Source organism: Echiichthys vipera, assembly GCF_963691815.1.
Source record: "Echiichthys vipera genome assembly, chromosome: 5".
NCBI lineage: Eukaryota > Metazoa > Chordata > Actinopteri > Perciformes > Trachinidae > Echiichthys > Echiichthys vipera.
Window position 1 is genome coordinate 23,317,877 of NC_139830.1, and position 25,304 is coordinate 23,343,180.

The following is a 25,304-nucleotide window of genomic DNA, read 5'->3' on the forward strand; positions in this document are numbered from 1 at the left end:
TTTGAAACTGGAATTGTTTTTTTTATCACCTATATTGAAAATGTATTGTGTGAAATTTTGAAAAGCGTAGATCGGACTCCTTTGTTAGCTTTTGCAAATATTTTAAATGGCTCAAATGTGTGCATGTGTTTGCCAAGTACCATTTTAACATATAGTTTTGAGTTCCATATGAGTGAGGATAATGCTGATTTTGACAGAAAAAATATTCTTACTTATACCTTATTTCCCACCATGCTTTTAAGACATAAATGTGCCTTTTAGTTGCTCGGTGCCACCTCAGAAACCTCTTGTTTCAGAGCTCAGTAGCTTCCAGCTGTAGATCTCCATCAAGAGTGCATTCCCTCTGAGCACTTTTTGGACCACCCTCAGAGAGAAGGTTCCTTCAGCGCAGCACTTTGGTACAATCCAAATCTGGTCAAACACTGACCACATAGTCTAGAATATCACAGGTCCTATTCAAATAGCAGAATACCACATTCAAACTGAAACCATCTGCACAGGACAGATCAAGGGGAAGCTCATCAAAATGTTGGCATCCAACTTATACTTGAGGATTTGGTTTTACAGTGCATTTGCTCGAAGACAAATAAATGGCTTAGACTAAGTTGTACTCAAATGAGCGTCCTTAAGCAGACCAAATAAAATGCATCAAGTGCATTTATACTGTTAAAGGAAATCTTCAAAGTGGCGGATTTATCCCCCACTGGTATCTGCTGTCTATTTGCACTTAGAATTAGGGGACATAATCTTCAGCAGTTATCGCCCCATTGCCTACAGTGGATTTACATTTTTCACACTGTGTAATCTTGCATTTACAATAGCATTTACGTGGGTTTTCTCCTTTCAACCCACTGACATCTCTCTTTTCCTCAGTTAAGCTTTGAGGGAGATTGACAGGGGACAAGCTCAAGGCGTTCAGTCTGGCTTTGCGTACAGCAACTCATGATACTTTGGGCATACAACGAGAACACACACACACACACACACACACACACACGCACACTCAATTATGATTGATACTTAACTGAAACTGAGCTCTTGCTGCTGTCAGAGCCCAGCTAAGTCTCCTGAGCCTCTTGATTTCTGACATTTGTATATATTATATTCACGTAGCAAGGAGGCTGTATTTTGTGATGTGATCCCCTGTAACACTTTAATCTGTTTAGACTGCTTCAATACTGTGGCAGGGAAGGGGGCAGAAAGCATACAATAGAATAGATGACTTCATGCCTAGGTCTTACAGTATCCTGCACGCACTCAATGATCTCTACTTGGATTTGGACACACGGTACCAGATCCAAGGCTTTATTTGGAGCTTTGGGTGGCTGTTTTCAGCATTTATAATATGAAAGCAAATACAACATTTCAAATAAAAGCATAAAGAGTTCTGTTAGAGAGCAGCATGTATTTCATGTGCTGTGTGGATATTGGAATGTTCTCTCCTATCCACATATAATGTAGCTGTTGAAGTTCAACAAACTGAAATAGAGTAATGCCACAAATTTGGCTGAAAATTGAGTGAAAATGAACCTCATGCCAGGCTGATGTAATCACATCTTACCTTACTGTAAACTGCGCCCCAATTATTCAAATTATCACTCGTTTAATGTGTTACTCTTCCCAGTTAAGTGTAAATTAAAGCTTTCTTTTTTCTGCATTTTGCTCTAAAGGAAACATAAAGGCTTTGAAACAAGTCCAGCTAGTGCACAGTTGGGATTGGCAGCACTTAGAAACATAATGCTAGTCCTGGTGCTTAACGGTTTGCATTAGCTGCAAGCAATAAAATTATCCCAGGTCCTCACTAATGTTGGAATAATCATTTACAAAGATGGTTACCACATGCTGGAACTGTTTTCTTCTTTCTCTCTCTTTTTTTACGACCCTAATTCGTTGTTATTAATAATGAATAAAAATGCAATTTCAGTTGGGTTGCTCCAGGGCTCTGGGAATCATTTCAATGAATATTTCAGCACATTATTTTAATCATGCCTCCACATATGCAGGGAGGGGGCTTGTTTTATAGGCTCATGCCTCAACCGCCCCAAGACCCCGATCATTAAACCCCACGCTGTCTGCGTTGAAGTTCCTACCTTTGATTTACAAGACTTGTTAAAAAACATTGTAAAAAAGGAGGCAAGCTGTGCCATTTATACTTGTAATTTGATGCTGTATTTGTTAATGGGAGTGCCTGTGATTTATGTGTGCTACGGCTGCTTCTGCTCCCTGCTGTTCTTATGCTATAGCCTTTAGCAGGGCTAACATTGCTGGGCCTCTGCAGAGCATGCCACTAGTCAGCTTAATAAATCTGATATCTATGAACTGATTCTCCTCCTCAGGAAGTTTTCCACTGATAAGGAAGTGGCTGCTGTAATCAGACCATCACTGAGGGGTGTGTGCTCCATCTAACCTCCCTGTCTTCTTGTCTCTCTCATAGTCAGCTGCACGACTTCTGGCGTCTCGACTACTGGGAAGATGACCTGCGGCGGAGGCGAAGATTTGTCAGAAACCCATTTGGCTCCACCCACTTAGATGTCACATGCAAGTCACTGCAGGAGTATGGTGAGATTAACATTTCTTTCTTATTTTTTAAAACCCACCAGAGTTATAGAGCTGAACATTCAAGGACATCATTAACCCATATTAAATGTAGAATATCAATATTGCCATTCAAGCATTATAGAAAAAGCATTACAAGGGCACTAAAGTTCGCCCATGCTTGTCCGTATAGTTTAGTATATTGCGCAGGAGAAGTTAAGTGTCATTTTTATAGGTGACATATTTATGAGTCCTGTGAATTGAACATGACACATACACTTTATTGCACTTTTTATTTCCATCACAACACATACTCCAGAGCAATTTGGATCCATCCCCTTATTGTTTCTTCTCTTGGTCTCAAAAGTTTCAGTTTCTTTGCCTGAAACTTTTGTTACTGACCCAGTCCTATAGTGTTGCCCACCACCTTATGTCAATTTTGCCTTATGTCATGCAGCACTGACTTTTAAAGGAAAACAACTTAGTACTATGAAATACCCCTGGCCCTTCACTCCCATCTGTAATTGAATAGCAGATTAAATGTAGTAAAGCCACAAGGGTGAATGTATTGATTCTGAAATTAATGGAGTAAGCACCTTCTTTACTTTATAGAAAATTGAAAACAGGCAATGCATTATGGTCAGGGTAGCCTTTTAAAGGACTGTAGACTTACAGCAACACTTGCGTAATGATCATAATGTTCACTGACCTCTGGTTGTCTCAGTGTTGAGCTATTGAAGCCGACCGTTGGTTGGATTCAGGATGTCATCTTGCTGCTTTGCTAGCTCTGCCATGACTGCTGTTTGAAGATCACGGCTGCACTGTAGATAAACGCATGCCAGCTGCTGCCTCAGCTGCAGGTGGTCCATATATTTGACACACATGCAATAATTGCACCGTCTGCTTTAAATTTTGTGGTCGTTCCGTTATTTTTAGCCATAAGCTAATTTTGTGGGCTTTTGGGGATATGTTCATGCTGCTGTTAGGAGGGCTCAAGGACACAGGTTTTAATCGGTTTAGTAATATTAAAGACTTTTAAGAACTTCTGTATCATCTGTAAATAAATTGCATTGCGCCAACATCGCCTACCTGTAAATACCAGAACACATGTAAAACATCAATAGAAAGTCACACGTATCACAACTCTTAACCTTCAATTCGCAAGAAAGTCCCAAGCAACTGCAAGTCAAGTCCAATCCCTGATATAAGTCAAAAACAAAACATAACTTCTCAATACCCAGAAAAATGCTAATATTTAACCTTTCCAGTCATCTGTGTCAAATCTAAGGCAATTCTCAAGTTATGAATACCAAGTCAAGTCAAGTCTTTTATCGATGTTAGTCAAGCAAGTCTCAAGTCCTCAAATTTTCTGACTTGAGTCTGACTTTAGCCCCCCACCTCTGGAAAATTCTCAAACTACTACTGGAGCAAAATATTTTCGGTATGCTGCAAACAATATTCACCATGCTAAAATTTGCTGATTACATCTTAAACCTTTTCAGTCATTGCTTTAATATTTTTTTGGACATTCACTTATTATTTTGTATTATTTTTTTCATTTTACTTTGTTATTGTTATTATTATTTTGTTACTCAAAGAACGAAATAAAGATAAATCCAATTCAGTTGAAAACACAAACAATAAAAAGCACTAGGGCTGCCCCCGACCAAGGATTATATATATATATATATATATATATATATATATATATATATATATATATATATAAACCTTAAATCTCCTGTAGTCTTAATACAATCATAAGTTAAGAGAAATTACTTAAGCAGGTTTTAACTATGTAACATGGCAAAAACCGAACACTGTTCGGCTTTTTTTTTTAAATCCCCACAGCCTTATTTATAAAAAACAATCCCCTCCCTCCAAGTATAGCCTCAGCGACTAGCATAATTCATAATAACATGATTCAACATAATCAATAACCATTATTATACAAGTACGCACAGCCGTGCGCTATAAGTCTGCTGCCTGTTAATGACACCGGCAAATTATTTCAGATAGTAATTCTAAATGTTTCAGAACAAATCAGCAAGGAGACTGTCGGGCTGCCATGGGCAGGTAGCTAGGCTAACGTTACTTACATGTTTAAGGTGGTCAGTCATGTTCGTCATGGACGAGTGAGGCAAAGTTTTTGTTCTTTTCGAAGTGATCCCATATTTTAGACGTCTTTCCCTACATGATTAGCTATTAATTGGTAACCACAATGTACAGCCAAGGGACCTGCCATGTTAAAAAAAAACACTGACATTGAGTGAGTGTCACAACTTGTGTGTATCTGGCCCTTCAAATTAAAAGCCCTCCAGTATTCAGTCACATAGATTTTCACTGAATTATGAAAAGAAACGGCTCCAAGTGTTTGTTTGTTTTTTTCCTGCGACCAATGAAATTTTGGTCTGCTAATGATTTTTTGATTGACCAGTGCTTGGTCAACTATTTGGGGGCAGCCCTAACAAGCACTCACTACTTCTGACGGAGCTTCTGAGGTATGTGGAGGTGATCGTCCTACATAGATGAAGTGTATTAAGCCTGTTGTGGAGAAGCGATCAGTGTCCTTCGTATCCTCTGGGAAGAAGCGAGCTACAAAGACATACCTTACCAAGTACCAAGAAAGTATTTGATACCTAAAGTGAAAAAATCCTGCAAGGTGGTTAAACAAAGGCTGATGGAACATATTTAAATGCCTTTTTGTATAAAAGTGGAGTTTTATACTAAAGGCAGATAAAAAAGCAATTTCATAAATTTCCATTGCTCCATCTGCTTCGTCAGTTAGCATCATCCATTCCATTGGCCTTTTTACCTACCTCTTTACCTACTGTGCAGTTAATCAAATGGTATATATGTAGTGATACAAATGACAGATGTCCTTAAGACAATGCCACAAATAGGCCAACATATTATATTAGGGCATCAGATCACTAGAATATGTTTCGGAGCTATCAGTTTTATCTCTGTTGTCATTAATGCCTTGGTGTGGTTGACTGAAGACTTGTTGAAGTCCTGCTGGTATGCGGTGGTTTTAATGAGCAGAATAATGTATAAACTTGTCAAGTGAAAGGGATCGCCTGCGGTCAGATGGCCTTCTTACTCTCCTTGAGAGGTGAACTGCACTTTCAGGCTTTTTCCAGCAGGCTTTGATGTGGTTGCACAGCGGAGGCCAGGTTTAGTTATGAGTGAAAATGAGAAGGATCTTTTGTTCTTTTTTAGAGCTTCAGTAGCTTTTGTTGACAGTGGCAGTTGGCAGTTTTTGTTTTAAATGTACTATGACAGTTTGTGTTTTTTTTTAAATGAATATTCATTTTTTAAGCAGCATGATATTAAAGATAAGACCTGTTTTTAGCAGATAAACCTGGCGCAGCAGATCAGAGGTTGGATATCCATTAGTCATAACATCCAGACTTTGCTTCCAAGGTTTGATAGGCACTCTATTGAACTTTTTACTGGGTTGTCTACTGCATAGGCGGCGGAGTAGAGAAATTAAGCAGTTGTTTGAGTTGGCCCTTGAGAGTCATTATTAAAGCTCTAAAATCTGAGTCTTTTGGAGAACCAGTAGGATGTCCAAATTGAATACACGGTTTCTGGTTTGACAGCAGGATATGACAATATATGCTCAGCCACCATCTTGAGTTTGAAGAGGGCAGACTTACACTGTTGTGTTCACAGTAAACGTCAATCTTACGAGCTCACTTGGGGAAAATGAAAATAAGCGGGAAAGCTATTTTTCACAAAGAACAGTGAGTGAGTGGCCTGTGTCGTTTTTGACAGCATAACATCGCAAGAGTCTCACAATCTTCTGTTTTTTTCTAAGACATTACAGAATAGGGGATTCTTTGCCATTTTAGAAGTTGGAGTCATTTATTTAGAGATTACTTGACCAGTTATTATCTCTTATATTAATAGCCAAGAGAAGAAAAAAAAGTATCATTCTTCAAAAAATGTTATTTCGCAAGTATCGAAGAGAAACTTTTTAAAATTTCAAGTTGATATCTTTACAAAAGCAGTCCATCAGTGTAATCTGTTAATGACTTTTGTGCAATGTGTGTGTCTGTGTGAGTGTGTACATTCATAAACGTGTGTGATTGGAGCTTAAACTCTGCCTTAAACTCTGCCTCGTTGTCTGTTAGCAGCATTGACAGCTTAGCCAGCACATTCTGTCTCTGCCCTCTGCCTGTAATAACCTGCCCTGTTACAGCCAGCCACGGCCCAGTATCAGAGTATATTGTTAGGTGATTGGAATTGGGCAAGCATGAAATGGAAGTCACGTTAATATTGATCCAAGTGTTTAACGGGGTGTTTTACCTCCGGGTGTCCTTGCTTTCTCATTTCAGATGAGCGGCTTCTCTCCGAGCTGATCGCCCGGGGCAGAGATCTTTATAGCTCTGTAGAGGCGCCGGTCTCCTGATGTGATATTAACCTTCTCCAGCTTTATAATCAAAGATATTAAACTGTGACATCAGGACACTTACTATTTAACATGCAAATATGGGCGTTAGGATGTGAATACGCAATATGTTTAGAAATGGTCATGTGGAATACCTGACGTTCAGGTCCAGATGTGGGGATTATAAGACACTGCTGTTAATGTTTTGATGTAGAGGAGATGAGGTTGTTTGTAACGTCTCGCAGCACAGTAGACACGCACTGCACACTCCAGGATATTGAATAAAGATCACCCTGAGAGGAAGCGTCTACACCATATAAACTCCCCTACATCAAAGTTAGAAAGTTTACTTTTCCAGTCTCAAAACACATACTCTGCAAAACGGATGGCTTGCATCACAGGAAGTATGAAGCTGTCATTTTCTCCCCCTCATTTCATCTTTCAGTGCAGAGTAAATAGAAGTGAAGAGACAAAGGGCAGAATTGCGTCGCCCCACCGGTAATGCAATCCCATGAACTGGACTTTTTCTCTCCATGTGGAATGTGGAGCCCGTGGAGAGGGTGCGTAGGAGGGCAGATAGAGTCTGGGAAACTAAAGCGATATATTTAAAACATTCTATAGAGCTCTCATTATATGGATGTTGGAATGACTGCACAAAACACTGATGTACATTATAAGATAGTGCGGTGAATAAGGATATGGAACAGAGGCTTATACTAATGCGTGTTATCTACAGAGATCTGACAGAATGAGACATAAAACAGAATAATTCCTGCAAAAGCTCCAGAGTTAAAACTCTTTTTTCAAGTCTTTGTTTAGAAAGAGGGCTAGATAGCTGTGCGTCCTGAGTGGTGTCCAAAATGTTGCCTGTCATATCAATTGACAAACATTCAGTGATTTCTACAACACGCCTGTGTTTTCCCTGTTTTAGCTCCAAACATTGTCCAGATCTTGCTTTGCTGATCAGTCCACTTTGTAAAAACCTCTCACAGTGAGAAACCTTTAGGTATTTTGTGTTTTATTAATAGTTGGGTATATTAAAATTCCCAAGGTATTTGTTAAATCAGTCTTTTTACCCATACCTATATGCATTAGTTGAACCTTAAGTAAAGCATTATGTTTTGTATTTCTTTTCGAGGTGTGGCAGTGAAGTGGTTGAGGCAGGGTGTGTAATCCATAGGAGACTCATGCTCGGCTGCTCTACTGCAGCTATAAAAATGAAAGGCCAGTGCCACAAAATTCTCCAGCATTGCAGTACATGAAACATGGACCCTTGGCAACAGTATTGCAGTTGTTTCAACAGTCTTTTAAAGGCCTTTCAACTCTTATGTGTTCCTCACTGAATAGTAAAACTACTGAGCACTAAAATATTTCCATGGTGGGAGCCTGTATCTAAGATGATGAAGTTTATTTTACCTGGGCTTTAACTTGTTCATGAGAACACATTTACTTGATTATATCTGTGACTCTGAGGAAAATTGTTCTTATCACTGTGTCTCATGTGAAACACAAAATATTGCTGCTCATTCACGCAACTCAATTTTAACAATTAAAAATGTGTTAGTAATGTTGCCCCCCTGCTACTTCTATCACAACGTACAGCCTTTTTTTCTCCTACACTGATTAACGCTGGTTTACACTTTAGAACAATTCTTCATTGTGTTATATCCTGGGACCAAGTCCTGTTTCAACAGGATCCCATCACATTAAATAAGTGAAGAGGCCATTATGTAGCTTCTATAAAAGGGGTTGCATCCTTATTTCAGGATTATTAAAACTGCATTATGAATACATTCAAAGTGAAATCATTTAGTTTTAAAATATCAGTGTAGGAGGTTTTTAAAATGACCATAACAGCACAGGCCAGAATCTAAAACTGTAACTTACTGTAATGTAAACACTCTATAATAAGGTGTCTCTGACTCCAGCATGAAACTCCTGTGCTTGTATCAAGGCCCATCAGGCCGTCCTTTGTGATTTGTCATGAAATTACATTACAAATGAAGTCCACAATGTCATCACACAAAATGTAAACATTTTTCAGGTAATCTGTAGACACACAAGGAACAAGTTCAAGGAACTTAAGACCATGGATCCTTGTTGAACTTCAGTGATGAGTGCTCAGGGGCATTCTCCATTGGTCACAGCTGGCAGGTCTTCATCAGCCTCCAATGGGGTCATGAAAGCTCTAAAATGCACTTTACTGAGTGTAATTAGTGCACTCTGAGGCAGTTTTAACTCAGTGATTGAACAAGAGGACCCATGAGACTGGTGATTGGTAGCTTCTCCTGGCGCTGTTCTTCAAGGGCTTGAAAGTAGACATGAAATGAAACTGCTGTGATTTTTTTTCAGAGACGTAGAGAAGTCAACAAATGGCTTTTGATGGACTCTTCTCTTCATAAGGTTAATTAGATAGATGCTAGTCAGTGTGGCATCATTACACACATTATACGTACATGGCATAGGCAACGTTTTTCCCTTTCTCTGAAATATTAATGTAGACTAATTTCAGCTTCTCACATAAAATCAACATAATCGTTAAGTCCTTCAGTAGGTGATGATTGGGTATGCACTTGTCTTGTGTTCTTTTTCATTGTTGGTCATTCATGAGTTATATCAGATAATCAAAGGGCCATTTTCTTTCTTTTGCCATTTAGTGGTCAAGAGTGAACATGTGAAAATGTTTGTAATGAGTCTGCCTCGACACCACTGCACAGCAAGTCCTTTAATAGAGACAAATGGCGACCCTTTTCACAGCAGCACTTTTCATACACGAGTGTCTCCGATTCAACGGGCCATCACTCATGAGAAGATCACTTTTCATGTCAGCACATTTTCTCCTGTATGTCATAGCTCTTCATTTCTTGTTATTTATAACCATATTACTTTGTCTGTGAGAACAAAATTGCATTGTGGGTAAAGCTACCCCCCCCCCCACACACACACACACACACACACACACACACACACACACACACACACACACACAGTTGATGTTGGTCATGTGCGTGTAGAAATCAGTATGGTTTATTTGGTCTACTCAACCCTATACAACCTTGCCAATCAGAATGTCAGCCCGTCTGCTGAACTTTCCCTCATTTTCTTGGAGCATAATGACGGTTTACAGAATTACAGTTTTAAGTTTCACTCGTTTTGCTTTGATCTCTGACCGCTGGCTGGCTTTTGCCTTTAACACTGCACAGAATTCATATCCGAAACACACAGACTTCTTCCCTCTGTCTGATGAAAGCACTCCAGATATGAGACAGAGCAGGAAGCAGACTTTTTTCTCAGTAGCAGTGTTGACAACAGTCAAATGTGACCTCTTCAAGACGAGGTACATGTTCCTCAGGGGAGGGAGAGGAGAATTAAGAACTATGCTGAAAGGAAACATGTCAGATGGGTGTCAGACACCTCCTATTACTTGATATGTGTTCTTCCTTTCATACACGCAAGTTTTTCCTCTCCCTACATTGGAAATCAGCACAACAAATTCACATTAACGTTCTGAGCAGACGTGTGGCAGGCACATGTTGGAGATGGGCTAATTTAAGCTTATAAACGTGTTGCGAGACCTCTTTGTTTTGCAGGATGTATGAACACATCTTTTTCAACGAGCGTGCTCAACTATAGCCATATGATGAAGTCCTGGTGTAAGCAGCCTCCTAATTGTGTTGTCTGTTCACTCTCACTCTTGTCAAGTCTCCAAAAGCGGCAAATAATATCTCTAATCAACTAGGAGCTTGAGATGTATCTCCCGACTCAGCTCTTGGTCTTTCAAGATATGGAGTGTTTCTTTGTTGACCTTGTCTATAAATAAAAGCTGAAACATGTCTGATGTTCAACCATGCGAAATGTATTCAGTGAACAAATGTGTACCTTGACATTCTTTAATATGCTATGGCAAGTACATTAGTGAGCATCTCATATCAGGATCATCCTGCATGTTATGTGTTTCATGCCGAGATACTCTATGGTTTATTTCTATTTATATAATTTACTTTGCATGCGTTTTGCGTGTTAATATCATAGAGAGGATGATTATTTAGTTTGAATTTGTGTATATGCACTTCATTTGAATAAACCTGTTCTCATACTCAACTCATACACTGGTTTAGTTCCTTTCTTTGAGTTTTTGCAGTATTCTTTTGGTTTACATTAGTAATGTTACCATGTATTGTATGTATATTATTTTTTCCTATTCCTGTCTGAAAACATTTTGGAGGTAATTAGTGCTTTTTTGGTGGGTTTTTTCTTTTTTTCTTATGATGTTACAATTTCTTATACTAAATGTGTTATATGATTGTATTATGTTGGCTATATGCATTACTGAAATGCAGTATTTATTGTAAATTAAGTTGCCTTGCCATGCTTTGTTTCTGAATCAAGCTTTTGCATCAGTCAATAGTCGTTCTTTCTTCTTCAGTTGCGCAAAAGGTTTTTACAGAACTGTAATGTCGCTTGTGGTGTTTTGCCTTTGTCAAAAAAAGAGTTGACGCGCTAAAGGTGATATGGACATGCCTTTGCTAAATAAGTTCTGACGTAGCCAACATTTCAGTCACTTCACTAATCAGCTGTTTCCACTGTCTGCGTCTTCTATGACTATTCCCATATTCCCCATGTCTTTGTCTCCAGACAGCATGAAACATGGCCAACTTCTAGTTGACACGAAGGAACAATTAAGACTTGCCTGACACAACCATATTCCTGAAGACTTCTCTCCATTTTTCTCTTGTAGATGGGTTAGATGGCCATGGGGACTTTTTGTTTACTTTTAGTCTAAAGGCTATTAGCGTTTGCTAACTTCTGATGAAACTACGCTGAAGCCTAGTTTATTTGCTCCAAAACAGTTGATGGGAACACCATAAATGAGTACAACAGCTGAACCATTTCATACTTATTAGACAGTACAGTATTGCTGAACAAAAATGTATCATTCTTTCACTAACTATTGCCGTTACCACAATAGTTAGTGAAAGAATAGGACTAAGGTGATAGGGCTTAGCCAAATATTTTTGACCATTTAAGCACAGTGGCAAATACTGATCTGAGCTTTAGAGGTCAGAGTGCAATATTTAGTGGTTTCTCTTCCACACATTTCTTTTGACAGGCACCGAGGATGATGAGGTGGTCAAGTCTAAGAAAGTCTTCCGCGGCCAAACTGTGGCCAGCCAGAACCCTGAGACAGAGCTGCTGCTGGAGGGAGATGAAGATACCGCCAGCCTGCTGCAGGAGAAGGAGATGGACAACCTGGGTGGTAAGTCAACACACCAGCACCTCCATTAACCCCGAGTCAACATCACTTCTGCTGGAGCTTCACCACTTGTCTTTTATCCGTCTCCTTCCTATTTGCTGGGATAGTTACAGTGCATATTCATTTCAAGTTTTTGTAGTGGCTTTTAATGCTCATTATATTGGCAACAGTTCTGAAAGGGTAAAGTTTGGCATTAGTATTATTAAGTTTTCAAAATTCTGAAGTCATGTTTAGTCTGTGTTCTAATCCGGACATTTTTCTGAGGTTTTGCAGCGACATATTGTTTTGGTCTGACAAGTGTCCTTCTCTGTTTTGTTTTGGATTTCATCAGCACGGTTTTTTCCTCGAGTGTTTATATCCAGAGGCAAGTCTTCGAAAGTTAAACTAACACAGGAAATATGATCAATCCAGATATGTCATAACTCCTATTTAGGATTTCTCAAGCAATCAGTAATTAAAGTTGATATGAATCACTCCTAGCTGATGCTTAACTTAACAGTGGCCCTATTTATGACCTGAAAATGTGCCCTCAAAGGTTAGGTGACACCATTCAAAACCTATTTATATTAATTGAGTTAATTCTATTAGACAGATATCATACTTCCTTAAATACTAACAAAACATTATTATGTCATGGAAATTCTCTTGTGCTGTGGGTAGTATATGGATCACTACACTTTAATAAGTGTAATAAGTGAAACATTATTAAAAAAAACTAGATTGGATTCTCAATTTAGAATATAATTTCAGCCAATCAAACTCAAACAAATGTATTTTTCCAGTAAATACAATCCCAATAAAGTTTCATTGAAAATCGGAAAATTGCAGCAATTATCTTTCCTTTTTGAAATGAATACATTTATTGTATCATAACTAGGGATGTCCGATAATATCGGCTCTTCGATATAATTGGCCGATATTGAGTTAAAAATGTAATATCGGGAATTATCGGTATCTGGTTTTTACAACCGTTGTTTTTTCTGTAGGCTTCAGCATTTCCGAGTCTGCATGAATGCAACATAGGACATTTACAGCCGCGTGCTTGATGACGTATAACAACAACAACACGCTAGACTCGTAGGTTGCTAACCGTGGCTAACAAGCTTGCTCGCTCGGTGCATGAGATGTCCGTGGTTTGGAAGTATTTCCAAGTGTCACCTCCTAACAGTAAATTTGTGATTTGCAATGACTGCAAGGCGTTGGTTATGAGAGGAGGAAACAAGGCGTCTACATCAAATTTGATCACCCACCTCAAGAAGAATCATGCAGAGTTATACGCTACATTTGTGCAGCAAAGAAAAAAAAAACTTTTTCTATCGTTCAGGATGCCGGATTCACCAAACTTGTGTAGTTCCTCAAGCCACGTTATGCCATGCCTAGTCGAAGTTTTTCTCAGACCAGTGTTTACCAGAATTGTACAGCATTGATTACAGTCAAGTCGAGAAGCTAATTTCTGGTGCTGTATCCACTACAAGTTAGCATGTTGAGCTTGACTGCTTGACTGCTAATTTATTGATTGTATTATTTGCCAAGTTTTGCCCAGTTACTCAGTCTGGAAAAAGAGGACTATGTTTGTTTACTACTCTGGACTGAAGATATGCATCTTCCTGGTTTTGATATTGTCTGTAGTGTGTTTGAGGCAAAATATTCTCTCTAAAAACACAAACAAATAATTGAATGGCACTTTTTTGGCACTTTTTTCAATAACTTATTTTGTACAGACTGTTTACATTTGAAAAGCCGTGTTGCATCTATGTATGCATCCAGTGGGGCATCACAATAAAATTAGGCATAATGTGTTAATTCCATATTATGTGATATGTGATGTTGTTATCTTAACAATTTTGGTGTAAAAAGACTGCATATATCGGCATCGGGTGATATAGGTATCGGAAATTAAGGGTTGGACAATATCGGAATATCGGATATCGGCAGAAAAGCCAATATCGAGCAACCCTAATTATAACCTAACCTTGAAGGACCTTGCCAAAAAAAAAAACAGCATACAATGTGTATTTTTTCTATGTTGATGGGAACACTTGGCAGTTAAGGGAGAGAAGACAACAGCTTAATTATCCTGTAGTCAAACTAAGCCCCATTCTCTCTACAGTGAACACACAAGAGATTATTTAGCTGAGAAGAGACAAATGCAGTATTATTATTGCAGTACATTTGATTCTTGTTTTGTTTTTTTAACCATCCATCATCTTAACCCAGCTTTAATACTTGACACAAATCAGTCAATAGTACAGCCTAATGCCAAGGCAACTGCCCAGAGGTCCTGTAATTTAACTGGCATCACACTGTGTGAGCCAAACTACCAAAAAGGCATCGGCTGCTTTTGAAGTAACTGCCATGACTTTAATTTGTAAGTTATCCAGAGTTCACAGAGTAGTAAGTGTTGATAAAGAATGCTGCACTATGTACTTGTCAATACAGCCAAATCTTAACACCTTTTGCAAATAATTGTTTTTTTGAGTCTGATACTGGTGTTATGCCTAAATGATATAGGCTTTAGTAGAATATAAAGTAATACTCATTTCTGGAAGCTATTACCAATTTCAAAAACATCGCCTACATTCCAGTGACAAGGATAATAAAGCAAAGAAGTGAAGATTTCTCCTCTAGTGTTGTGAAGTATGTTGTTGACAGTTGCTGTCTCTGGATGTGGTTTTATTTTGGATTATTGAATACTTCAGACAATGTGTATGAAAATTCACTGCTCCAAGGCTACATCCATTTTAGCTCTTAGGCTGACATGTATGCAATAATAGTCAAATATTATGGGTTTTGTTACTACATTAAATTAATGAGTCTACAAATCAACTTATTTAAGTGAAGTGTCACCAGTGTGATTGTACAGTATAATCCCTCCAGGTTACATTTGCAATGTTGCCTAAATATCTTTCAGGGCTCCTACTGAAATAATTGCATGTAAGTTGTTGATTTATTCAAGGTACAAATTGTGATTTTTAAAAAATGTGAAAGAATATGCCCTAGCACTCTAGATTCCCAGACACATACATGCAGCCCTGTGTATATTACCTAGTTATCAGGGCTTAGTATGAGACTCAGGCTGAACCAGGGCACTGCTGAGCAGTGAAATCCCCTCTAAGATCCGACAAATGAATCTCAGAGGAGGAGGCTAACCCCTCCTCTTTGTCCCAGGGCCAGCGGGCAGCCAAACACTCCATGTCTATCAGATGAACCCTGCACTGCCTCATCAAAAGAGCAAGACAAGGGCTTAAGAACAAGCAGAGTGCATTCTCCTGAGAGAACCGATAATGACCTTGTACAACAAAGAAATGCTGAGATTGAATATTTGTGATACATTTATAATGTGTGAGCTTGTTTGTGAATGATGAACCCAACTTTGAATGTGGGCATTGACTTTGAGGAATCCGTGCTGGGATTTAAGAATATGTTTTGTTTGTTGTTGTGAATCAAAGTTCATGTTTTTACCGATAGGGGAGCTGCCTCGCACTGTAACATTTGGGTAATGTTTTTACCAGGACACACTGTCTGTGTTTGGCCTGTATCTTATCCCAGGCATGAACAGCCTTAATGAGAGATCTGGGACTAGATCCTTGTCAACAACAGTGCTTCTACTGCCAGCCTTTGGGTCAGTGCCTGCTGCTGCTGCCAAAGGGGCTGTGCCTGCACTCAAGGGACCAAGCAGTTGTGGTTATTGAACCTATGATTAGTTTTGCTCCCCCACAAACATTGGAAATGCTGCCAGTGCTTCCATTGGCATTAAATGAACCTTTCTGTATGTACATATATCCAAAATCAGGTTAAATAGATTCTTTAGTGGAGCATGTGAGTGGAAAGAAGAGAAGAGGCCTAGCCTCATAAGGCATTTCCCACGTCGAGTAAGAGTTGGTGAATTTGACTTAAGTGTGGTTTAGTAGCCACAACCATTTTTTTTCTGCCTTAATTTAGCCTTTCTGTATCCATTTACACTACTGATCCCTTGAGTGGTGACATGTTTATACATTTCCGAATGTGTAATCTCAGAAAAAAGCAGTAAGAGGAAGAAAGGGTGTGTTAGTCCACTTTTCCCAAAGTTTCTTGTTTCTTTGTTTGTTTTTATTCAGAGATCTACAAGTCCTTTTTATAAACAGAACATATACGATGAAAAAATACAAGAAAATGGAAATTTAAATGATTTATATTAAATATAGATTTTAAAAAGGGATTTTTTTTCTGTTGATGTTAATTGTTGTATCCTAAATAAATACTTCATAGAGCAGATTTTCACATGTAAATGGTGTATGTTAAATACTGAAAGATGAATGCATGCTTTTAAAAAACGGAGTGGTAAAATATGTCAGTGTCTCAAATGAAAAACAAGGCACTGTGCCCCAAATACTCATAGATTATAATGGCTGCAGCTGTGCATCTGTGTGTGTGTATATGTGTCAAGTCAACATGCATATGTTTGCAAGTGAATGATAGTGCTCAGGTGTGCAAGCAACCTACTTGCACATATTTCTCTTGTTATGTAAGATATAAAAACACTGGCCTTATCAAACACGTGGATGGATTGTGGATAATAATATACCCATCCTATCAGCAGTTCACCTCCAAACTCCAACCACACCGAAAGGAGGCTTTTCATCATTTCATTAAATTGGACTGTCATTTGACAATAATTTGCATTTTCATTAAAAGAAAGACCTACAGCGGGATATTCCAAGCTTTAGCCTATACACCACTCATCCTGTGTAACTTGCCCTTAATTTCATTATTATCGTCTAAACATTTTAATGCCATATAGCCTAATTATGTAAGGATCCCTGAGGGGATTACTGCCTAATCCTTTTCCTTCCCATGAGTAATGGATGCTGGCTTAATACTATGGGCTAGTGTCTTTCTCTCTGTAGCCCTTTAGGCCTGCAACAATGCATCAGCCCCATAAGTGTTATTTTTAGTAAAGAGGTGAATGGGCTTGTAAATTAGGGGCTGGGGTAAACATAAAGACAATCTCCTTAATTCTTACCATTATTACTTCTGCTTATTATCATCGTTTTACTTCTCAGTGCCTTGCAATAAACAATTATCTATATGTATTTGAATTGCAAGGCAGTGAGAAAAAAATAATAATATGTATATATCGATTTTAAATATATATATTGCCTATATTTTACGCTTTGAGTTTGTTTGTTTTTTTAACTATTTTTAGAAGCTACACTAAATGTTATATGAAATGCAGTAAAACAGGTTAGTGCAAGTATTTACTCTTCATATGAAGCTTGTAAGCAACGTGTAGCGCCAGGGCAGATAGCATCAGCAGATAGGATCACCGTTAATGGACCCGAGCAACACTGAGAAAAAAATCCAGAGGGTGGTTTGACTGTGCAGCCTGCAAGAGCGATGAAGGGGCGCTCTGGGAGTTGAGACCGAAATCCACTTGTATTCCTGTAACACTATCGGCCATAATTGGCTGAAGAACGCAGATTAAGATTGATGAGACATTAAAGTGGCTCTTTGGAGTTTAAGGGATCGATAAATATCCTGATTTCGAAAGCTTTCGTTTGAGAGTAGACAAATCACTGTAACGGTGCTCCACAGCGACACTGATCTGAGAACATGGAGGATGAAGCAGAGGGAGGGAGGGAGGGAGGAGACTGAAATAAAGATTTGATCACTATCAGCTGGGCTGGGTCACCAACCCAGCTTAAAAGTCTGGACATTTTGAACTTGAAAACAAGCTTGTAGTTGAATTGTTTTCCTACATGTCTCCATCTTTATTTGAGAATAAAAGTGCAGCTTTTTAAGGAAAGGTATTTTCAGATATAGGATGCTCCTTTCAAAGCAGCCCTGAATATCAGTGATGTAAATTCGAATTTCAGATCTGTACAAACAAAATACGTTATGGGGATGTTTGAGGGGAAATTAGGAATTGTTTTGTTTTTTTAACTTCATGAAAAATCTTTTTTCTTAATAGTGGTGATTGTTTGCATTTTGATCCGATCGAAGCCTTTTTTGTTATCAGTACATCATTTTAACAAACGGGTTCAAATAGGTAACCTATCTGGTTATACGCCTGATGAATCCACTGTGTTTTGCGCATATGTGGATATGTGCAGTAACAGGCTACAAGGACAGACGGCGTTTAAACGTCTTTATTTTGGGGCGCGATGATTAATGACAGATTGACAAAAAATTGTATTTCACAGAGCTGTTATAATGCGTAATCTATCATTGGCTGCATTTAGAAATAGTAAGATCCCTTAATGTTTAAGCGCATGCAAACAGGTCGCTGGTGTGATGGTAGGCTACAGGATCCCATGTAATCGCCTTGATCGCTTTGACAGAATTAACCCCAGCTTCGCTTTATTTAACATAGGATAAATATAATCTTTTTTTAAATGATTTTGCATGTTACTGATTCAGCTTGTGTGTGACCCCTCGAACCTCTGCAGGCCCAGTGGTCCTGAGCAGCCCGGCCCAGCTTGTTGCCCCCGTCCTGGTGGCCCGGGGGACTCTGTCCATTACCACAACTGAAATCTACTTCGAGGTGGACGAGGATGACCCTGCCTTCAAAATAGTTGACTCAAAGGTAAGAAACCTGCACGCGAGTGAGCAGCCCGAGTTTAAAGCGGGCAGTCTGGCTTCCGACATGTTTCTTCATTAGAGCTGGCCGACAGGAACTAACATTTACTACATTTAAATACAAAGTTGTTGCTCGCCTATATGAAGAGAATGCGTGGATTTGCACTTGAGGTGCGCTGCGCCTCTGTCCACGCTGCGTCTTGCTTTTTGGGGGGCATGAGCTTTTGTGCCCAGATTTGTATGGTAAATCGTGGTTCATTTTTATTTTGTGTATTTAAATTTGCTACGCTATTTATGCAAACAATAAAATAAAATAAAATAAAAAAGCATTTGATGACGATTGAGGCCTACCCATCTTGCAGGTTCATTAACAGTTACACGGGAATTTCTTGCACAGGGTTGTTTTTTTTTTTTAAAGCAAATTCGTCAGCAGGGTTGTAGATCTGTTTAAAAAGTGGTGTGTGAAAAAAAAATCCTTCCCATTATCCTTTTTAGGAAGTCAAAAGACCCCGAGATTTAAGCTCCCATTATAATATTATTATTATTATTATTATTATCATTGCATGGCATTAGGCCAACTTCACTACTGTCAGAAACATATTTAAGAAAACCATAATGGGACACAAATATAAAACAGCTCGTTTTATTAGCTCTTTAAATTAGATCAAAGACAGAAATAAAAAAATCAGATCACAGATGTTATAATCCAGTGTATTTCAAGTGCATTTTTTTTTCAATTAAACTGTAATATATATATATACTATATATATGTTATTATTTTCATTTTTTTTTCATCATGTAGGCCTAAGCATGGTAGAGATCAACAACAACCAAAACATGTTCGAGTACTTTAAATAATAATTCAAGTAAATTGATGGAATGTTTTCAATGTAGCAAAATGTGGTACGCCTATCAAAATGTAAACTTTCAAAAATGAGACAATGTCCATTGAAACAGATGAATCAGACTACCACTGATGCAAGTATAAATTAATAACGTTTCTACCAGATAAAGAAAAGGTTCAGAAGTAAATTTAAACAGGTGGATCCTATTTACGTGTCACAGAACAACATTCACAATTTCAGACCACTGGAATCACAATCTATGAATGTATTTACAGTATAAAATGTACAGATGTGTGTTATTTTTTTTCCAAACTTTCTCACGGGGCTTTATTTTAAAGCATTTAAGGAAATATAGGATTTGGCAACCGTGTGGCACGGGGAGAAAAAACCCACTGTTGATGTGGCCTCCTGGATTAATGGTAGCCAATCATTTAAATTTGCTCCCAAATATTGACACCGCCAAAAGGTGCACGGGGATAATGACAAACTAAACTGTCATAAAAATCTTCTTGAAACCGGCTAGGCCAAAACATAATCAACAACAGATGACAGTCAAAGTTCAAGAGACTTTGCAAATTAGTTTGCAATATTTTTCTGTCCGTTTATGAGCTCGTTAGGCCTCTACCACATTTTTTAAGACGAGGTGAACCAACATGTTTTTTTTTACCTCAGAGTTTCTCCAAGCTTTTGGGGTTGGTCAGTATTTCTCTTGCCAGCCGCCAAGTCTGTTTGGCTGCGTTCTCTAGAGCAGAGTGAGGTTTTCCTTGAAACAGGTCTAAATTAGGCAGGAAATAATGCGGGCACCTTCTGCACTGCAAACATGAAATAAGCTGCAATAGTATCCCGTTCAGGCGGTCACCGAGGCAGTTCTCATCCCAGTCTGACTCTCTGGGATGCTTCTCACACTCGTAGGAAACCAAAGTTTTCATGTGGTAGTTGTTCAGGGGTTGTCCGGGCAGTTCGAGGTGACGGTCGCGTAACGCTTTGAGGACTGACAAGCATTTCTTCCTGCATCCACCCAGGATGAGCCTGTTCTCGGCCTCGGCGAACTGCAAGACCCAGGCGTCGCTCTCTGCTGAGCTCTGCTTGCCGTTCAGGGAGTAGCACTCTTTGGATAAAAGATTGAAACCTTCCGCTTTGACTTCTGCCACTCGGTTAGGTCCCGGCCAGGGGATGTGAGGGAGAGGCCAGTGCGCAGCGCTTCGTGGCCAGATCCCAGTGCACTTGAAAGCCGGCGTGATTTGCACCACATATCTGTCTCTAATGCGCAACTTCACTTCACTTGTGTCAGCGACCATTTTGACAACATCTCTGTAGCTGCATTTATCCACTGCCTGCGCCACCAGTGTCTGAAATCTCGAGCGGATCTTGCGCGCCGAGAGGTAACCGGAGGCTGTGATGAATTCAACCCAGAGAGACATGCTTCTCTTGCGGCCGTCGCTGAGCTTGAGCACTGCGCAGCCCGGGAGAGATCCGTCATCCACAAAGTTGAATACTCCCATCTGATTCAGATAGAGCACAACCTCGAACTCGGTGGGTGAAATGACCTCCAGTCCCTCGAAACGGTTATCCATCTCGCTGAGAGAGCTGATGAAGCGGGGCTCCTGCACCTCGACCTCCTTCAGGACATCCGATACCACCTTGCACACCTCCCGGATGGTCTTGGAGATGGCTGCTTTTCGAGACTGACATTTCTCGTTGTAGTATTTGTTGAGGTGATACACCAACTTTGCCTGGGCGGCTATCATATTAGGGCAGAGATCCGGGTTATACACCGGAGTCTCGCAGTAAGCCGAGGGATCCAACGCGGCTGTTTGTACGGGAGCCAATTTTAGAGAAGAAAGAAAGCTATTTAAAAAGAAAAAATGTCTATTTATAAGACAACTATTTAAAGCTGCGCTCAGAGCACATGCGTAATAATCATATCATAACATTCACAGCTGTTGTACCGTAAACTGCATCGAGGTAAACGAAGCAAGTCCTCGACTTTATCAGGATGACCTGCTTAAAAGTCCATTTCAACCGTGTGGGGTTCAGAAGAAAAATGCCTTTTGGTTTTTCTCTGATCACTGTGCCAGTTTAGAGTCCGCGTAATTGCGCAGAGTGGAGTGTGCCCTGCTGACGCAGACGCCCGGTGTTGCTGTGTTTTACAACAGGAGACACACACTCTCTTTATTATAAGGGAGGAGTTGAAACCAAGATGTCCAATCGCTGTCCGATGCGTCACCGCTTACCAGTTTATCGAAAACAAATTCCTCCCCGGGTGTTATATACAAGTAAAAAGTACAGGTAGTAGTAGTATATCGAGGAGCGGAAGTACACCTACGCATTTGGAGAGAAGAAAAAAAAAACAGCAATTTCACTGCTTTACGTTGCTTTTTCTTGGACTCTAACTGCTGCTTTTTTAGTCCGCTATATCGAATCATATATGAGACAGTAGGTGGATTTAGAATTGTTAAAGTATCTATGTCTTTTGCCTAATAAAGCTTTGAAATTGTCCATTAAATTTAGATAACTATTTTTCTTCATAGTGGACCGGATCTATTTTTTTCTAATGCGCATCAGATACATTAAAATGACAGTAGAGTAATTTAGTGAGTTTTTATTTTGTATTTTTTTTTTCAACCAAAAAAATGAAGCTAATTCTAATATATAAATTGTACAAAAATATTTATGAAACAGTTAATTTATTGGACCTTTGTGGGCTAATTCAATTCATCGAACAGTCTGGTGAGGTAGCAGGCGTATTTATTAAGGATGAAAAAGTTCTCGCGCGATTTATATTTAGCTTTGTGATTATATTTGACACAATAATTGTGGATGTGATGCGTTTGCATTTCGAGCTTGTGTCACCGTGCAGCTTGTTTTACTCTTACTGTGCAGCAACAGCCTCAAATGTGCAACAATTCCACTCCCGTTTTTCCCAGTTATTTAATTAATGTATATCTCAAGACTAATAAACCACATTAACCTATTTACTAAACTTTATTGCACTGTATATTTTTGTTAATCTATGAAAAGAAAGAATAATGTGTAAAGGAGTGAATGTACAGGTCTGTGCTTCTGTAATTGTTAGATTATTTTGAAAATGCTTGTAATATATTTTTTCTTAGTTTTTGTTTTCATAAATGTCAATAATCTAAATGTATTATTAAAGAAGAAGTGAATAGTATACATTGGTGTTCTATAATCTGTTAAGGGTAATTATATGTTTCATTCAACAAGATGGCAGCAACAAAAGAGCAATAGCATGAGAAACATAGTTTGAATATGAATATATGAATATATACCTATTAAAAGCGTTCATTTCTAATAATTTAAATCAACATGACTATTTTATTTAAAGTCCCATGATGTTTTGGTGTGTGTGTGTGTGTGTGTGTGTGTGTGTGTGTGTGTGTGTGTGTGTGTGTGTGTGTGTGTGTGTGTGTGTGTGTGTGTGTGTGTGTGTGTGTGTGTGTGTGTGTGTGTGTGTGTGTGTGTGTGTGTGTGTGTGTGTGTGTGTGTGTGTGTGTGTTTTTTTTTAGGTACAGCTACGTTGGTCTGATACAGACAGTGATTCACAATAAAGGGATCTTGCGTCCACAGTAAACCCTCTCTGGCTCTCATCATTGCACTGGCACTCCATCTCACAACGTACAGTGCATGCTTTGAAGAGGACTTCAAAAAGATAATGCTGCACGGATCAGATAAGGAACACAAAGGCATTTAAACTCATCTCTGCTCTAGTCAGAACTGCATACGACCAGACATTATGAGGGCAAACTGGCGCTCGTCAGCCATGACTCACTACAAGGATACGGCTGAGAGGGAGGTGGCATGTGCGGGAAGAACCCTGATAGATAGGTGACTCCCATTATCATCACAGCCTGTCACGGACACACTGCTGCTTCTTGGCAAACCTCAGTGATATTCTTACTCTGTTACCAGGCAGAAGTCACAGATATGGTGTAGCATATATCTTCCACCATAACACTAATTATGGGACATGATAGAGGTCTATATAAAGGTGCATTCAGTAGTTACATAATAGGATCTATTCTAGTTTTCATCACATCTAGGTCTGAATAAATTTCACAACCGAAAATTCATATTCTCATTGACATATTTCTGGAGGATATGGAGGACATTATGGAAGGTTTGTCATGTGGTGAGAGGTAGCTAAAAGCCTCTTGCCCTCTCAGGCTTTGATAGTCTTCCCTCTCTCTCTCTCTCCCACTGTCTGTGGCCCAGCAGGTACTTGGCTTTTATTGAAACCAGACTGGCCTCACTTTCCAGGCTATCTTCCTCCAAGTCTGATACGTCTGAAACCAGTTGCACCTCTTGAGTTTGGGCTCCGGCCTTTGGTCATCAGTATGCGTGATAAAAGAGGGGATTTTCATTGAGATTATCGCCTCTTAATCTAAAGCATGTGGCTGCACAGATCTCACAGTAACTCAACCTGCTCCACAGTCCCAAGACTCTTAGCAGTTGTCAGGTCTATAAGACAATCAAATCTTCTTATCCATATCTTTGCCATTACAACATTGCACGCTTTGTTGCTTCATTTGCTATCCCGCTGGGCTAATGGAGGCCATCCAGTGTGATATATGGGGCCATGGGTCCAGCATAGGCCTATTTCTGACCCAGCAACATGCATGCATGATTGTGTAAATCAATACAATGACTTCTACTTCCCCTAATTTTGCATGAGCATGTGACCCTGTTTTGAAGGCCTCTTTGTTTCCAGAGCATGCCTCTACACTTATTCATTTTTCCTCCTCCATTTTTCTTTTTCCTTTCTTCTAGCAAGACTGATAGTCGTGTTAACATGGTCGGGCATAAGGTCAATGGTGCTTGTCTGATGGCTGAAATTGCCCTTTGTTGACACCACTCCAGCTTTGAGTGACTTTAACTGATATTCTACTGATTAAAGCCAAATTTATTAAATGTCGCTTTATTTTTTATTTCATCCTCAAGGCTATATGCAGTATTTATACACACGCATTAGTAATAAATATATGTATTTCACTGACCTGAGTAAAGATATTTTTGTAATATGTATAATACAGTATGTAGCCTCAAGCATTTAATAAGAAAATAATAATATTTTGAAAAAGTGAGTCCCTGGGGGGAAATGCTCTACAAACATGAATGTTTATTGGCTATTTTCAACAACACAGTCATTTGGGCTCCTGGCTTTAACCAGATATGATATATTGTAATATTATATATTAACAAATTGGTCACTGATGTTATATCAGTACAGCATTTAGCTGATTTTAAGCTGGATCAAGACCTTTATGACCAGCAATCCTCTGGCTGGTATCATAATTATGGATGACGTTTTATTATATTAATAATCCTATTACATGAGAACAAATGAGGTCTGCCATAGGATTTCATTAAGTTTCTGGGGTCATACAGTTTTGAAAAAGAGACTCTCAAGCCATATCCCATACAAAGGGAGTTTACCAGCTAGCTCCCAAGCTAATATGCAGATTAGTCCAAGTGGACTTAATAGGATGACACATTTCTATATAAATCAGATTAAAAGCAGTGACACTTCAGAGAAGTATCATCACTAGCTCTCAAACTGAGAAATAATATACTTTAATCTCATGAGATTGTCACTCACTTTGACACATTTCCAATAATTTTATTTGTCACAAAATTAAATTGTCATTGGGTTTTTTTAATAACAGAACATTGTTATTCCAAGCAATATGGTGTCTCT

At 39.0% G+C, this 25,304-nt stretch overlaps 2 protein-coding genes across 5 annotated transcripts in view; one reads left to right on the plus strand and one right to left on the minus strand.

The window, feature by feature from the left end:
• Positions 1 to 25,304, plus strand: part of LOC310946718 (neurobeachin-like) — a gene marked incomplete at both ends in the record, with an annotated part of 214,607 nt that overhangs the window by 136,541 nt on the left and 52,762 nt on the right. For all 4 annotated transcript variants that reach the window (XM_083913262.1, XM_083913263.1, XM_083913264.1 and 1 more), the window contains 3 exons: positions 2,435 to 2,559; positions 12,042 to 12,188; positions 18,614 to 18,750. In XM_083913262.1, coding sequence (XP_083769388.1) covers positions 2,435 to 2,559; positions 12,042 to 12,188; positions 18,614 to 18,750 — 409 coding nt within the window. The remainder of the gene's footprint in view (positions 1 to 2,434; positions 2,560 to 12,041; positions 12,189 to 18,613; positions 18,751 to 25,304) is intronic.
• mab21l1 (mab-21-like 1) lies at positions 20,257 to 21,336 on the minus strand (the record flags this gene model as incomplete). Its single annotated transcript, XM_083913266.1, has 1 exon — positions 20,257 to 21,336. The coding sequence occupies one exon, from the start codon at positions 21,334 to 21,336 to the stop codon at positions 20,257 to 20,259; it is 1,080 nt and encodes a 359-aa protein (XP_083769392.1).